At 43.0% G+C, this 16,666-nt stretch overlaps 1 protein-coding gene across 25 annotated transcripts in view; it reads left to right on the plus strand.

The window, feature by feature from the left end:
• The window catches only part of FBRSL1 (fibrosin like 1), a 494,766-nt gene that overhangs the window by 218,055 nt on the left and 260,045 nt on the right, over nt 1-16,666 (plus strand). For 22 of the 25 annotated variants that reach the window (XM_056504116.1, XM_056504126.1, XM_056504139.1 and 19 more), the window contains one exon: nt 6,580-6,615. The exons of the other annotated variants lie outside the window; for them this stretch is intronic. In XM_056504116.1, coding sequence (XP_056360091.1) covers nt 6,580-6,615 — 36 coding nt within the window. The remainder of the gene's footprint in view (nt 1-6,579; nt 6,616-16,666) is intronic. 25 annotated transcript variants of the gene reach the window in all.

The following is a 16,666-nucleotide window of genomic DNA, read 5'->3' on the forward strand; positions in this document are numbered from 1 at the left end:
GAGCTTTTTCCTCTCATCCCCCAGGCTATCTTTTCTAATTTTTCATCATCCTATCCTCATATGTTTGTTTGTTTTTCTTTAAACATAATAAACCAAAAGCAGTCTTTTAGGAAATGCAAAGATTTTCCTCTCTCTAAATGTTCTTTGATAAGTGTTTAGCATATTGTATAGGCTAGATATAAAATTCTCTGTCTGGTAGATGAATACAAAATAACTTCTGTGATTTCTAATTCAGGCAGTTGACTGTGATCTGCTTTTCTTTGTGTGCCATCACAGGCACTGTCTCCCCCTTCACTCCTGCTTCCCATACCACGTTTCCTCTCCTGGGGCACAGGGATTAGAGCAGCAGCAGGGTACAAAGCTGGAGGTCCCTCATGTGTGCCTCAGGCTGAAGTACCTTGCCAGGAGCACAGTCAGATAAGCCTCTGAAATGAGAATTGGACCACAGACACACCACATCTCCAGATTTACCCACTCTGTAAACTTTGTGCATGTGGGATGCTGGTCTTGGCTCTGGCAGGGTGGCAGTGTGACCTCAGTGCCATGGTCAGGGGTGTTACAGAGCATGTTGAAGGAGTTTTTGGAAGGCCTGGGGTGGTGACATGTGGGCTGCAAACTCTTAGTGGCATGTGCTGTCCATTGTTCCCCACGTGTGACACGCTGGGATCTGATCCACGGTTTGAAGAGCAGAGTAAGACCATCCTGGTCAAAAAGAGTAGCAACAGGATAGTTTGAAAACCCTTTCTGCAAACCATGACTCTTGGGAAACTGGTTTGGATATACATGGAAGGATCATGAAACCTTGCAAATCCCATTCTTCTGGAGGCAAAAATTCTCATTCCTTCAATATGCTGTCTGCTTTATCAGCATCCCACAAAACACCAAATGCTTGCATGGAAACAGCTTCAGCAGAAACTAAGCTCTGATGACTAGCAGGAAGTTTCAGTAAGGGATAGTTAGGAAGAAAGTCTGGAGAAGTTTTGTGAAACTGGCAGAGGTAATGGTTGAAGTGGAGCAGCACTCATGTAGATTCTGTGCATTTCTATCAGGTTTTTTCTGTTGTTCCTGGCTAGCTGCACTCAGTCTGTTCATTCCTGGTCAGTGGCTGCCTTTCCTTCTGCAGCTGTAGGAATAAAAGTGTCTTGGGTGGAAGCTGTTGTGTAGCTTATCAAGCCAGTTACAGATGTTCAGACCTTGTGTAGTTTAATATCTTACCAGACTGGTTTTGCAGTGTTTCTAAGCATAGCAGTCTCTGTTTATCCAACAGAATAAAGTAAGTGAATTCAAGAAGGAACACACTCAAGCATTGCAGGACATCCATTCATCATGTGTTGGGGTTATCTTGTCAGGTCTGGGTTTCTAATCTCAGGGAACATCAGATGCACTGGCTGACCTTTGCCATGTCAATTGAACTCATTGTATCAGCAGACAGGAGTGTGGCTATGGAAATTAATTGCATTAAGAGTCTCTGTGTTAAGGTCTGGGATATCTCCTGCCCTTGGCTCTTTTTGCCCTCCTCTCCACTTACCCTTCTCATTCCAAGATATTTGAGTTTTATAAGGGACTTGCTTGGGAAGGAAATATGAGACTTCCCCAGTATTCAAAACTGAACCCATATTCTGTTGTTGAATGCTCTATAAGTGACCAAGGGGAGGGTAAACACATACAATTCCTGGTGAATTCTGACTGTGGAATTGAGAAAGAGTGGAAGATGGGTACAGCTGAGGAAGTGAGTGTCATCCTGAACAAATGCTGTAAAAACAGAATTCAAAATCACATCTCTCTGTACATACTCTTGATTACCTCTTGTGAGTGCTAATCAAGCAAAGCAGGCTTGCAGCACTGGGCTACATGGTAAGTTTGGGCCTGTGATTTGGCAAGGAAAGAGTTGGCACCAAGTAGGAGCTGGAAATTCCCTCCTCTGCACTGGGCACATTTGAGTCTTTCCTTGCCTCAGTTTCCACACTAACACAAGGATGGCATTAACAGTAGTGGCTGGAGGCTGTTTTTGGGGACTGTCCTGTGCCACATGGGAGCAGCAATTGGCTGAAAACAGCCATTTCAGCAGCTGGCTTGGAGGTACTTGATACACCCTTGGTTTCAGCCTATGAAAGTGGCACATGTCAGAAAAGCAGGAATGAACTCTTGACATTTCTGGAATATGTTAATTTGTGTGCTTTAGCCAAAGAGGATGGAAGGGAACACTACAAACAAGCTAGTTTTGTGGTTGTGCTGCTATCACCTGCTTTTAACTAATCCCCTTATAGTTAGGTTTTATATCAAGGACACAAAAGATCCAAGTTGAAACCTGCCTGACCCATTGAGAGTGGGGAATTGGCTTGAGGTGCCCTATTACCTTGATTATTACTGGATTTAAAAGCCCTTCCTGCTGTCTTTTGAGTTCAATAAGCAACCCAATAGCTTTAAGAAACTGAGCAGAGGGTGTCTTAATTTCTTTTGCATCATGAGAGCAGTGGAAGGCCATGCTTTTATTTATATAAGGAAAATAACTTTTCCTATCATTTTAATAGACAATCTTGGAAAGCCTGCTATGGGTTATTGGTGAGATTTTCTCATGATTTTCTTTTCTAAATTGCAGTTGCCATTTTTATCACAGAAAGAAAGAAAGAAAGAAATCTTTTAAATACAGTTGCAGATAGCAGTGTAACTCAGGCTCTCAAGGACATCAGTGGGGGGGGTTGGAGTCTTTCAGCAGTAAGATTTTTGCCTTTGCTGCCAGAAAGGTGTATTTTTTTATATCCAGTGTAATTAACACAGGAGCTATCCCAGGGTAGAAATAATTCACTCTGTGACATAACTGAAATGTCTTGTCTGTGCTGTCTGGTTTTGTTTTTAACCTTGGGCTTAAAAGGAACCAAAAATCTTTAGTTGTAAAAGAGCACATCATCTGCAAAATATTATAAGCCATTTATCTTTATGCACAAATGCCACCTAGCAGTGCAGCTCCACTTCTGCATCATTAAATGCACAGACCACATTCATTTTGCCCCTAACTAATAACAGTCTCCCTTAGGAAGGCTGGGTATTCCAAACAGCCCTGGAAGAGGCAAAAGCTGGTGCTCAGGCCAGGCAGAGAGGGATGCTGTGCTCAGGGTTGCTGCCTAGCTGGAGCCAGAGCTCTGGGATTCTGCAGGGAGCTGGCTGGGTGGGGTCCCAGTCCTGGCTTTGGACTGTGTGTTTGTCAGCTCCTTTCCTGCTGCCATGGTTCCTCCAGGCAGTGTTTGAGCCTTCTTGGGTGCCAGTGTTGAAGCAGTGAGAGCTGCTGTGGGTTTTAGTCTCAGGTGAGCAGGGTGCCAGGCAGGAGCAGCACCAACAGGAGTGTGGCTGCCTGGGCACCATCATACCCTGCTGCTTGAGGCCCTTCTGACAAGGAGAAAATTGACCAAAACAGCACATAGACCTTTGGAGAGTGAGAGTTTTCTGACATCCCTTTATGTAAGTGCTCTGTCCTTGTAGGTAAGAGCCTTGGTGAGTTGTTCCAGCTGAAGGCTTGCCCCTGTAATGACTCCTTCCAGACAAGTACTCATTCACTGTGAAGGGAGGTTTCCTCAGCTTTGGGTAGATGCCAAGTTAAACTTCCACTAAGATTTCTTGTATTTGCAGCCACAATTGATTACTTTTTTCATTATTTGATCTTGATATAGAGACATGCAGACTGAGCCATGTTTGTATTAGCCCCCAAAGATTTTTTTCTTTAGGAACATCCATCAGAGTTGCATGCAAACTGTTCTGCTCTGGCACTCACAGCTGATATAAGCAGGGCTTTTTTCAGAATTGCTACATGTGACAATTGGTATGGATCTGCCTAAAGAGCTGCAGTGTTCCCAGCTAACCAAGAAAGCAATAGTGGTTTGTTAGATGTGGAGTGAAATGCATGCAAACAGCCCTGGAGAGTGAGGGACATGGTTGTGCATAAACCTAATTGTTGGAAAAGGCTGTACAAGTTGACTCCAAAGTATTCACCAGTTACTAATTTTATATATGCAATAAAAATTCTGAAGGAGGGGGAAAACCCACTCTTTTTCTCTGCTGATTTTCAGGAAATTTGATGTTAGAACTTTTAAGAGAGAAGAGGCTCATGGATGTGAAAAATACCAGAGTCAATTGCCATTCAGTTTTAATTATTTCTGATGTAACACTTTATCCAACAACTGGTTTTATTGTTTTCTACTCAGTGGTTTTAAATCAGATTCCTGGGGTTCTTGGACAGCTTGGGATGCCTGAAAGTTGTCTTAAGAAAAGCAGGTCTGTTGTTAGGGTGCTTGAGTTTGCTGTCCAAGAGTCTGCTTCATCCCTGGAAAACATTTTTTTGCGTGTGCACAAAGCTCAAAGATTGAAAATAACTGTGGGAGTGAAAATGCTCTGAGGCTGTTTCCCTAGAGAGAAGCTTCTAATGAAACCTCCTGTTTCTGTTTTTGGTTATTATTTCCAATTTGTTAGACCCTGTCATTCTTGGTTAAATCTCAGTTGATGGAGGGCTGGAGTGAGAACTTCCACCCTTTTTCCTTTCCTCCTCCTGCCTTTCCAAGTAGGTAATTTGCCTCCTCATCATTTCTGTGTTTACTTTAGGTCAACTGCCTGATCAAGCTCTCCAAAGTGTCAGAACACATAATTGTGTTCAGCTGTTTGACATACTTATGTAGATAGCAGGATATTGTTACTAACCTTTTTCTATACAAGGCTGAATACCATGAGTACTTTGGGGTATAGAGAGAGGGATAAGTTTGTCATAGTTTCTCAAAAACAGAGGTAAATGCCACTGCCCTTCATTTCACTGGTCTGTAGCTTTATTTCTGGGCAGTTTATATTAAGAAAGTTTATAAATAAATTGGGGTTTTTGGTAATGTTTGAAGGTGGTGGCCAAATCTGTGTGCAGTACGCAGAAGGTGGGAATTCAAATGGTGTTATTGGTGGTGTTGCTGCCTCTGGCTCCCCCATGGAAGATGTACTTTTCCAGCAGCACAGAGGCCTCTGGAGCTACCACAAGACAGAGGTGCAGGTGTAGCATGCCAGGGGTGGGGACTGGCACCCAGTCACACCTTGGCTGCAGACCTGTGTGTAAGAGCTGAGTCACAGCTTTTCTTCTGTCTGGCACCCTCATTCTTGTGCAGCTGGTGAGAGGGTTAACAGGGAGCCCTCCTCCAACACCCACATAGTTGTAGGACTTTGCTCTTGTCTCTTTTTTGCTTTAGGAGCTTTTCTCCGTGGGCACTTGGAGAATTGCCTGTCTGGTGTCAGAGGCAGGTGCAAGCCAGTGGCACAGAGCAACAAGACAATTGTGTCTTCCACTAAGAGCAGGAGTCTGGAAAAGGTTTCTGTGTATATCTAGGTATCCTCTGATCAAAAGGTTTTAAAGCTGCTAGTACAAAGGGACTGTTATCTCGCTGGTGAAAAATTACAAGTATTTGCAATCAGTTTGCATCAATCTCTTTGGGGTATTGTGCTGTGCTGATTTAGTAACGTGATAACTTCTGGCACTGCTGCAAAAAGACAGAATAATCCTCACCATCAGCCTGCAACAATTCGGTATTTTTGGTACCCACTAGAACATCAGTCTTAGAAACAGGACTGGTAAGGCTCCCTGGATCTTGTTTAATAAAATCATGTAGTGAGGGCATCATGATTATAAATCACACTTGGAAATTGGCCTGCAGAGTACTTGCTGGGTTATGTGGTGTCATGTGTTCCTGGCTCCTTTTTAATTTCCGAAAAGAAGGCATATAGCAGCAGCTGGAGCTAGAGGTGGAATTCATTTAGCTGCTTCGAGAAAGCCACTGCCAGCAAAAACCCAGCAGCTCAACAGTCTTTGGTCGTAGAGAGGGGGAAAGGGATCCAAGTGACTGGAGCTGGTGTAATGAGAAGGAAAAGAACCAAATGATTTGGCAGCATGTGAAAGAGGTAAGGATGTGGTAGAGAAAGGAGCAGGAGGAGCTGAAATGAAGAGCAGGAGTAAACAATGTAATTTAACTTATTCAAAAGGGACAGAATGCTTATTAAAGCTCTGAGAGATGATAAATTAGTGCTTTGCTGCTATTGTTATTTCAGATAGAGTTGTCATATGGTAATGCTGCAGCAGTGGAGGCTGGAGGCTCGCAGATTCATAGAGGGGAATGGAAAGTGGGATATTTGGTTACATGATTGAGAGCTGGAGTCGATGAGGCAGAATGTGCAGCCCTGTTCTGGAGAGCATCCTTACATGTGCGTGCTGTTCCCAGGAAGGTGCCGTCATGTCCTGAAGAGGGATGGCTCAGAGAGTGTGTCCTGCTGCTCTGAAGACGTGTCCCACGCTGAGAGCTTTTACCTTGGTCAGGAGGAGCTGTCGGAGCCCTGCTCTGGCTGATGAATCCCTGTCTGAAACAGCCCCAGAGCCCTCACCTGGAAGTGCTCTCTGGCTGTTACTCCTGTGGCAGCACACAGAGTATCAGCAGATCATTTGAGGTTGTGGAGTTTTCCCCTGAGGAATACTGGGCTGGGGGAGGGAATCGCAAAATGATTCTTATCTTACATTACCCAGAATCTCTTGCATTACTTACTGTGGCATATTGTTTCCTCCCACAGAGTTCTGCTCAATCGCTTTCAGGAAGAGGCTACTCCGTAAGTCATTTTACAGCTAATTCTTTCACTTCTGTTGATGTTGATTGCAGAGGTTTGCACCACCTATTGCACAGCCGCTGCCTTGGAAGAAATGCAGAACAGGAACAGGGTGAGAGCACAGGGCTGTCGTGCACCTGCCAGGGGACAGCCCTGACATGTGAGAGTGCATTAAGAGCCTGGGGGATTCTTAATTTAATATGATAGGGAGGGTTTTTTGGTCAATTCATGCTGATTTCAGCTAGATAGTCACCTCTGGAGAATCACAAGATCAGAGTGGGGAGAGTTTTCTAGCAGGAGATGCTTCCCTCCCCTCCTCCCTCCCCCATACAGTTTTTCATTTGTGTTTTAAATACAAGGATTAAATAAAAAAATACTCCCATTTTACAAAGAATTGCGACCCTCACCATTGTGAACAACAAGAAAGTCAATATTCTCTTATTTATGAGCTCTGAGTTACAAAACAAGCTCTCTTGTTTTCAGGGGAGGGTGTTGCTGATGTTTCCTTCACAGGAGTGCCACAATGTTTGAGGGTGGTGTTACAGGGTCAGGACACATCTGCCTGTGTATGCCATGTACCAGACATGTTTAATTGTCCATTTCTGTTCATATGTATCTTATTTGTATGTGCAAGAATGACATTTCTTCGTGTAGAGGTGGATTAATTTGTTTTGGATGCACTTTCTGCTCAGCTGTCCAAAAAGGCAGGCACAGACATCACTGAGTCAAGTAATAGGAGAGGGTGTGAGAGGCTTAGCAAAGTCAACATGAAAATTCCTGGACTCACATTATATCTGACTCTCAAAACAAATGTATGGTGAGGAGATGTGATACCCTGGTTGCTCAGCCAGTAAGTCATGTGGAGTGCAGAGGTTATAGATGAAGGTATATGCAAATCTGAACGTGAATGTCTCAGCCCAGCAAACAATTCCTGCCTACACTGATTGACAGTAATTGCTGTTTTCACAAGCTCTGCCATGATACAGTTTTGCCTTCTAGGTGAATGGTCCCAAACTGTTTTATACCAAGAGCTAAAGCTGCTCATTCTCTATAGGACCAGAGCAAGGGTGGATTTTATGTCCTTCAGGAAGTTGATGTGCAGACCTGGAACACATTTCTTTTTACAATAATCACTGGAATTATTTTCTTTCAATAATTTATGTTGTAAGTTAGGGTGGTGGAACTTGCTGACCTTCTACCCAGTGCACAAAGAGGAAAAAATTGCCAGGCAGTGGAGAATTTATGGTGATTTCATAGCAACACTGTCCCTTGCTATCATGCCTATTATCAGAAATTCATAATACAAGATTAAGTATATTTTCATCATAACCATTACAAAATAACATATGACTTGAAAAATCTCACTGTTATAATGAAAAAATGTCACAAATTTTTAGACAGTAGTTATATATCTACTAAGTATCCTCCTGTCTAAATCTTGCCAGTATTCCAGGTGAGTATCATTGCTTAATTCATTGAGGGATGAGGAATGTTTGCTCTAGGACCCATTAAGTGCTGCTCTCCATTCATTTGGGGATTCAGATTCACCTAAGCTTCTAAAGGCAGATGCTTTATCTTCTATTTGTCTGTAAAATGCCATGCATGCCCATGGCACCACATAAATAATAATGAATCATCTTCACAGATTTTATGACTGAGGGCCTGGTTTGGGAATGAAACAATTTCCCAGTGGCTATAACATAGGTTGCAAAATCGTAATGGAAAAAGGCCAGAGAATTCTTCTCAGAGTCTCAAGGCCAATAAATCATAGAACTGTTTTCTTCCATTGCTGGCTATTCAGAAATTTACTTTTGTTTCTTAGAGAAATGATTTTGAGAAAATTACTAGCTCCTTCTCTGTGCATGTGTGGGGGCAAGGTTCTCTTGTTTTGCCAACCCATAATTTCTCAAGGGAGGTAAGAGCTTTCTGCATGCTGGGGCAGTATTTAGAGATCACGGGTAGTGTGAACTGGCATTGCTTTTCTTTATGGATTGTCATTTTCCCTGTTAAACTGCTTCTGCCCCACCATGTGCCAGCTCTTGAGACTGTTTCCCCCAAGACTCTGATGCTGCTCTAAATTGATTTAGCAAAAGTTAGAGACTGTCACTGCCAGACCTCACTGGCCCAAACTCCCACGGGAAGCTGATCCTCACAGGTGGCACAGAGATATTCAAACCACCAGATCCAGACAACTGGCCCCACACCAGGAGCTGTCCATGACATCTCTAACAGTTCTCCTTTTCTCACGAAAGCAGCTGTCTGTGAAACATGAAGTCAGTGTTTTGGCTCTGCCCTGTTTCCATCGGACGGGTTCATTCCCAGACATGGTGAGAGCAGCGGTAGCGGGAGGCACAGCCGAGACGCCGCTGTGCTGGGTGTTCCTCCTGATAGCTGTGCTGATGGCTTGTGTTGTGGAAGACTTGTGGAATGATGATCTGTATCATTACTCAGTGAAGTCCTTGTACTGGGTTCCATCAGCAGCTGTTTAAATACCACAAACTATTTTGTGATTTTGTGCGTGCTCAATTTTAATTACCTCGTTCTGAATCCGCACTCTTCACCATTCACTTGCGTCAGCTGTCCTTGCAGAGATGTTTGCTTTCAGAAACATTTGGAGAAAATGCACACTTTAAGGAAATGAGCATTTGCAAAGAGAGAACTTAAAACTTACAGTAGGAATCTTGCAGGAAAAAAATCTCAGTCTGAGGTTTGGCTCATCCAGCTGAGCCATCAAGGCCTGTCCAGGCAGTCAGAACAGGCTCATGGTGAAAAACTTCAGCAAATGCCTTGCCCATGAAGTGCAGACTCTGGAGCTAGAAGTAGGAAGAAAATGAAATTCAAGTGTCTAAATAACTAACACCTGAGGATTGGATATTCCAGCAATTTCCTTGACTTCAGGTTCCCATGGAACATTAGGTGCCTAAATAAGGAACGTGCTTGAAATGGCTGTGAAATTGAAGTTACTACATAACCTCTGGTGAGCTCCAGCTGCACCTAGATTTAATTTGAGTCTCAAAACCAGCAGTAATAGTGACCTGGCACATAGTTTCAGAGTCTCCTGTACGTACCACAAACAAAATATTTTCTAACACTATTTCCCAAAATGAAGTTTCAAATGGTGTTTACTTTTACTTGGATAAGACAAGACATTTCTATGTCTGGACTGCTGCTGCAAGCTCCTTCTCTCATCAGTAGCATGTGTTTGATATCCTTATCTCATTTCATGTATACTTCCGCTGTGCTGAGAAATAGAACATGAGTTTGTTTATGGAGGTTAATATCTCATTCCCTCTATGACTTGATGGTTGCATTTGTGTGATAGACTACTCCAGCCATTTGTCACATTTCCTGCATGCACAAATGAGATTAGTGATCTTAGTCAGAGAGGTCTGTCTGTCCTTTGAGCAGACAAAACAGATTCTCTTTTTGGTAACAGGATGAGAGGCCTGTCTACCTGAAAATGCACTGATTTTGTTAAAAAGTGCACTGATTTTGTTAAAAAGTGCACAGAGAATCAGAAATTAGAGTTAGAATTTGTTGAGGTTTCTATATATCACTGATATATATGCACCCTGTGGATATTTATAAATTTTTTTTCTGCTAGTTAACTTAGAACCAAACATAGTTATAAAGTAGTTTCAATGAATATGAGATCAATACATACAGTTTGTTAGTAATGGCTAAAAAGTTGCAGTTGTTTATGAGGTTGAACACACTGTAGAGACAAACCGAAGCTGCAGCTGAACTTGACTCAATTTTGTAGAGAGGATGGAAAAGAATAGAGCTGGGGAATATGTGGTAGCTTAAAAAAAATAAACAAAAAACCTCTTCCAATAAATTATGTAGTTTATTTATAGAGCATCTGTGCAGCTGTTCATCTTCTGAAATGGAAGGGGCTAAAATATGGGAGTGAATAAAAGAGTAAACTTGAAAGCATATGGCAAATGGGTAGCCAGTGAGCCAACCTGTCTGAGTGTGCCTTGGAACGAAAGCACAGGAGGATGAGACGTCTTTGTTTGGTTTTATTTGTTCTTGAAAGGGTTTCTTTTTTTAAAATAAAAACAGTAACATACACTTGGCTACAGCAGCAGCTGATTTTTATTCTGAGCTTCTGTAAAATATCAAAGTCTTTGTAGCCTAGTCAAATCCCTGGCAGCTGATCAAATTCTGTTGATTTTACATCTTCCTTGTTGAGCGCCGGAAACCAGTGTCTCAGATAACTCGGGCTGGAGCTCGTGGATTGAGAGAAATGTGCACAGCACCATGAGGCTTGCAGAGACTCCTGGGTCATCCAGAGTCAGCTCAGTGCAATCTGCAACCTTCATTCCTCCTGCTTGGTGACATAGCCTGAGAACAGTGATCTCGTCCCCAGGTGAAGTTGAACGTGAGGTGACTCAGGCAAGTGCTGGGTAGGCTTTGAGCACCCCAATCTGCCCCTTCTTGGCTGTTCCTCTCAAATGATCTTGTTCATTTTTGGAGCTGGCTTTCCAGCCAGTTTGGATGTTTGCTGGCAAAGATCTTTACAGCCATCCAGGACTCCTCTCCTGTGCTGTGTGCTCAGCGTTGCTGCACAGTGGGGCTGTTGCCCAACCACCCTGCCCCTGTCAGATCTCTTGGGCTCGTGCCCATGAGTGCAGTTGCTGGGACAGCCAGTTCTGAGCTGCATTGCCCAGGCTGGCAGCACAGAGATAGTGCCCAGTTCAGTGACCTCAGTGGGAGGGAGGACAGGTACAAATGGCTGCAAAGTGCTGGGAAATCATCAGCTGAGGAACTGTTGACTCTGCAGGTTTATATCCCCTGTAAAGCTCTTTTCATGGCCTCTCTGAGTTTTGTGCCAGCTCAGTGCAGTTCTGTGAAAGCCTAAAGCAGATGGTGCCCACCAAGAGAGTGCTCTCAGGCCAGAAATGCTTGGTGTGAGCATGGGCAGGTTCATGGCTTTGGTGTAGTGGTTACAGGGGCTCACTGAAGATCACACTAGCAGCATTCCCCAATCCACTCTTGTGCTGTTAGGTTGGAACCAAATTACCACTTGCAAAAGTACCTTCAATAGCATCTTTTCTGTGAAGACCTTGAGTCAGTTCCATTTCCCACATGGATCCCAAGGATGATTGTATACCTTGATGTCTTTGAGATGGGCATAGAGAAACTGATGTCCTGAGAAGGATAAATTTCTACATAAAGATAGAAATTATTGCAATGAAGCATGTCATATTTCTGTTTGGGAATTCCTGAGTGTGCTCCCCTCATGGTGTGGTAGCACGCTCGGTGACCGGAGGCACATTGGAATTGTGACAAACAGGGTTTTTCCACCTGCTGCTCTGTCACACACTAATGAAAAATCCCTTCTCTAGGTGGGTAACATTTCTTGGCTGGGCTGGAAAATTCATTGTATTTTAGGACCTCTGATAAATTAGCATTTTTCTGTGCCAAAAATCAATATTGGAAACAGGGCTCTTGTTATGAATCTAAAACTCCTTGAACTGGAGCCAGAGGTAAATGATAAAACTGAATTTAATATGCATTTCCTACAATAGTGTGCCTGTGGACTGGCAATGTGAGCAAGACTTTCTGGACAAGATTTATGAATAAAGGAGTAATAATTCCAAAATAAGTATCAATCTCCTTTTGCCATGATGCCAAGCATAAAAGAGGGACTCTAACTGTCCTTTTCTTCTGGACAAGAAAAAGAATAGCAGATAGGTCCCCTTCAGGTGGAATAATACTCTGTCTTCTTTGAAGACAGAGAAAAGAAAAAGGGACTCTAAAAAAGTTATAGCCTGCAAGTGCAATGACTGCACAAAGGATTTAAAAGATAGAAAAATAGTAGTATGGAAAAGAATAAAGTATTTTGAATGGAGTTTTCCCTGTAAGATACCAGGAGTTTTAGAGAGCCAGGAATAAAATGGTGGTTGTCAGTCCAAAGCATTTAACTTCTGCTGGTTTTCTTTTCCCATGTTCCTTAATAGCCTCAGTTCACAAAAACTATCCCCATGCTTGAATTCACCTGGACAGGCTGAGTTCACTGAATAAATAAAGAGTTTGTTTGCTCTTAGTACTGTGTGGGATGGAACCAGGTTGCTGTAAGCCAGCTGAGGAGCTGGCCCCTTGGCTCCAGAGACTGTCCCATAAGCCATGAGCTCAAATTGAGCTGAGTAATTAGTACACATATTATTCCAGATCCGTGGGAGCTCTTTTGAGGGTTTTTGAAACATCCCATGAAAAGCTTAAGCAGAAGTACAAACATAAATAAACTACATACTTCAGCTTTACAAATATTGAAGTCCATGAACTTCCTTACAACACATTTTCCTTTAGAAGTTCCCTTTTCTGAAAGTCTGTTTCTTCTTAGATGACCTCTGCTTTTAATTAGGATGAAAAGTCTCATGGATTTTCACTCATCTCCACAGCCATAAGCAAGCACAAAGGGCTCTCTCTGGCTGTTTCCCCCTGCCTGAGCAGTGGCCTTGGCAGAGGGCTGCCTCGGAGGCTCAGCAGTGGTGCCCTTTTGTCCCTGTGGCCAGAGTGGGATGGGATGATCCTGATTTCCATAAACCCCCAGCTGCAGGGAGGCACAGCCAGCTGACACCGTGAGCCCCCCGAGGGACGGGACATATGACTTGTGTGTGATTTTTGCCCGTGTTTTTAATCTCCCTGCCACTGCCCTCCGCTCGGGGCACTGGGGGGGAGCAGACCTCTAATCTGACTAGAAAGACTCTATTGTTAAACAGACACATCCCCCGAAATTCCCAGTGCTCCTTGGCTTTTGGGCTGGGATAACCTCGCTGTCACTGGCCTTGCATGCTAGAATGAAAAGTTGTCCTAAATCCATCTTGAATTCACCAGCCTGGAAAGGATTACATCCTGCTGAAGAGGAAAGGCAGAGGATTTTGAGAATATCTGGTCTTTATTTCTGGACCTTTTTATTAAGACTGTCCTGAAGCAGTTGTGTCACAGACGTGCTGTAGCTTTCTTTGTGTAGCAGGGCAGGGTATTTGCTTGTCTGTCTCAGCTGTTTCCACACTGTTCTTTGCTCTCATGACTCTTTCCTTAGAATCCATTGCCTTGTTTTAACTCTCTTTCCTTTCCCTTTAGCAAAGCCAGCAAAAAGATGATTAAAGCAGACAGCTGATTAGAATCAGGGCCCCTTACCTAACTACCACTGTGAGCAGGGGTTAAGTGTGGGGCCTCTTGGGGGATTTGCTTTATATTTTTGTTTAATTCTCTGGTAGTCTTGTGCAGTGAGAATGGGCAGTTCTGATGTTTTGTAATTAAAGAGAGGGTTAAAACAGCCCATTTCTGAGGGCTGCCCATGCACTGATGCTCATTGTTCTGGGTACTGTGGTTGGTTCCTCAGAGGAAACTAATGGGAATGGGTGAAAAAGGGATTTACACTCTCTTGTTTTATCTCATATTTCTGCAATGTGCCCTTGCAGAAATTGTGCCCAAAACCATGGTGTGTAAAGGGAGCAGCAGAGGAAATAACAGTGCAGAATGCAATTGTAGAAATAGAAGATGAACATGTTTTGTTGGCCTTGATAGGTGGTGAACAAGAAAGATCAAGGAAAAGGGATCGATTGCATCAACTTTGTGGGTATTATTGGCATTAGAGAATGCTGTTGTCATCTTGAAGCATCATAAATATTTAATTGTGCAGCTCAGTGGAATACCCTGATTGCTTATTAGTATCAAAATGGTTTTCCCTGTGTTAAACTATATTGAAATAATATAGTCTAGAGAGGGTAAGTTCTTTGGGTGATGGTAAAACTAATCACTGCACATCCAGAGTGTAGGGAAGGGTTCCTGTAGGTTGGTGGGTTTTACTCAATGTCATCACTTGTATTTCTTCCTTGTCACCTTTTTTTTTTATATTGGCATTTGTTATTATAGGCGAGAGAGATATTCAGTTTCTTTCCTGTCCTAACAGAAGACAAAAATGCAACTTTAATTTAGCAAAACAACAGATGCAACCCTAAGTCGGCTCTCACACCAAAGAAAGCTTTTGATAACATGCTGAAGGTGTGGGGGCTCTGCTGTGAAAGCTGCAAATGGATGGAAATCTGCTGTAGGCTGAGGTTTCTCTCCTCACTTCGTGTTTCAGCCTGGATGTGATCGAGTTGGCTGCTAAAATGTGAATATACTGGGCCATGTGGTTCCTCTGCAGTGGGAAGGCAGCTCTCCTCCATTCCCTGTGGGGTGAGAGAACCGAGGGGCTCTGTGCTGGTGCCCCTGTGCAGGTGGCTCAGGCAGGAGCCTCTCCAGGAGCTGCTCAGCTCCTGCTGTAAGAGTAGAAGAGTTGCTGAAGAGCAGCTTTCTTATGTGCACTGCTTGCATTGCTGGAAGAGGAGCATTGAGATGGAAACCCTGGTCAGCCATGTGAGTTGTTTTCTACACAGGGTCAGTGTTTTCCTCCTGCCTCAGCATTTCAGCATCACAGCTACTCATGGTCAACACCAGCCTTAGTCACCATGACCTGCTGGTCACATTTTAGAAAGGTATCTTTTCTCCTTTTATAGCAAATAAATAAATGAAACTCTAAGAGACTACCTATATGATGCAAAAGGACAAGCTGCAGTTCTAGAAAGCCAGGGAATGCAGGGAAAGGGCAAAAAATGGCAATGAATCCATTGTAACTTAGGTGTGAGATAGGAATCACACCGGGGTAGGAGGTCTTTGCAATACCATTTGGTAAGTTGTAAGGCCAAATACTCTCTGCTTGTTCCCTCTTTGTTTTATTAAATACCTTTAGGGAGGCAATGGTGTAATTCTGAAATTCAAGCACTACTGTATCCAAAAGTTGTTTTAAAACCCTTCCATCAATGATACTTAGTTTCATGGAGAAATTTTTAAGTTCCAGTTCAGAACAGCTTGTATTTCAGCATCATTTTCAGGTGATTGTAGCTGTTCTCTCTTTTCTCAGCTTCTCACAGGTCAGAAACTCAAAGGCATTGAGGTTGAGTAAAACAATTGTTCATCACTCTGAGCTCTGCTTTGTTTTTGTGGGAATTGTCTGCTTCTGTGGCAGCTTCAGTTTCATTACTTGTTATAAAGTTTGGTTTACTAACCTGCACTAGGAACAGATACAACCACCAAAGCTGCTTTTTAATTAGCCCCGTGGCCCATCCGGTGGGGATGTGCTGACGTCCTGGCTGCACAATGTACTTCCAATGAAAGGGAACAGTCTGCCATAGAGTCTTGTGACCTTGAGGTCAGTTTTGTGCTCAAAATTGCTTTTGATTATGGAGTTAGTATGTGTTCCAAAAATATAATAAAAATGCAGCAAGCACTAGTGGTCCTTACAACAGTGCTCCTGAGCTACATGCTCAAGTGGTATCACATCTAGTTTTTAATGGAATTAACTGCTTAGTTTATAGATACTTTCCAGATGCTCTGCTTCTGGTTGTGAATATTTAGAGGCTTGCAACCAGAATGATTGGAAAATTGGCATACAGTTACATCACTGTGGAGATGGCTGCAGTGGTTCCTACAGGAATGTTGCCTAATTCATAACTTTACTGTCTGCATTTCATGTCTGTGCTATATGATGGATAAGACTTTGTGTGCCTGAACACTTACAGCCTAGATTGTAGTATTCTGAGGAATTTTCTTGTCTGATTAATTCACCACATGTGTTCACCAGAAAGTGTCAGGACACTGGCAGTTTTTGGGAAGATGTTAGATGTAGCTGCTGGGTATTTGCAAACCTCAGTTCAGTTTTGTTTTGTTAGACTGGTATTTTGTTATCTGTAAACAGTAAGAAATTTTGGAGTTGATTAAGAAGCTATCATGTTGTTCCTGGGTTTTCTGGACACAGGATTGAAATGGTTCATGCTGCCCTTGAAATCAGCTAATCAAAGCAGGACAATTTTTGGACATCCTGTAGCAATTAGAGTGCTATGGATGAGGGATGGTACAGACTGTGTAGTGTGTGCCTTGAACTCATACAGCAGCATTCTCAGACCAGTTGGTAATCACCAAAGGAAGAAATAGCTGCATTTGAGATGGGCAAAACATATATATGTTTTACTGGATTGATGAAATTCTGCCATCACCTGCA

The sequence above is a fragment of the Oenanthe melanoleuca genome, chromosome 15 (genome assembly GCF_029582105.1).
Source record: "Oenanthe melanoleuca isolate GR-GAL-2019-014 chromosome 15, OMel1.0, whole genome shotgun sequence".
NCBI lineage: Eukaryota > Metazoa > Chordata > Aves > Passeriformes > Muscicapidae > Oenanthe > Oenanthe melanoleuca.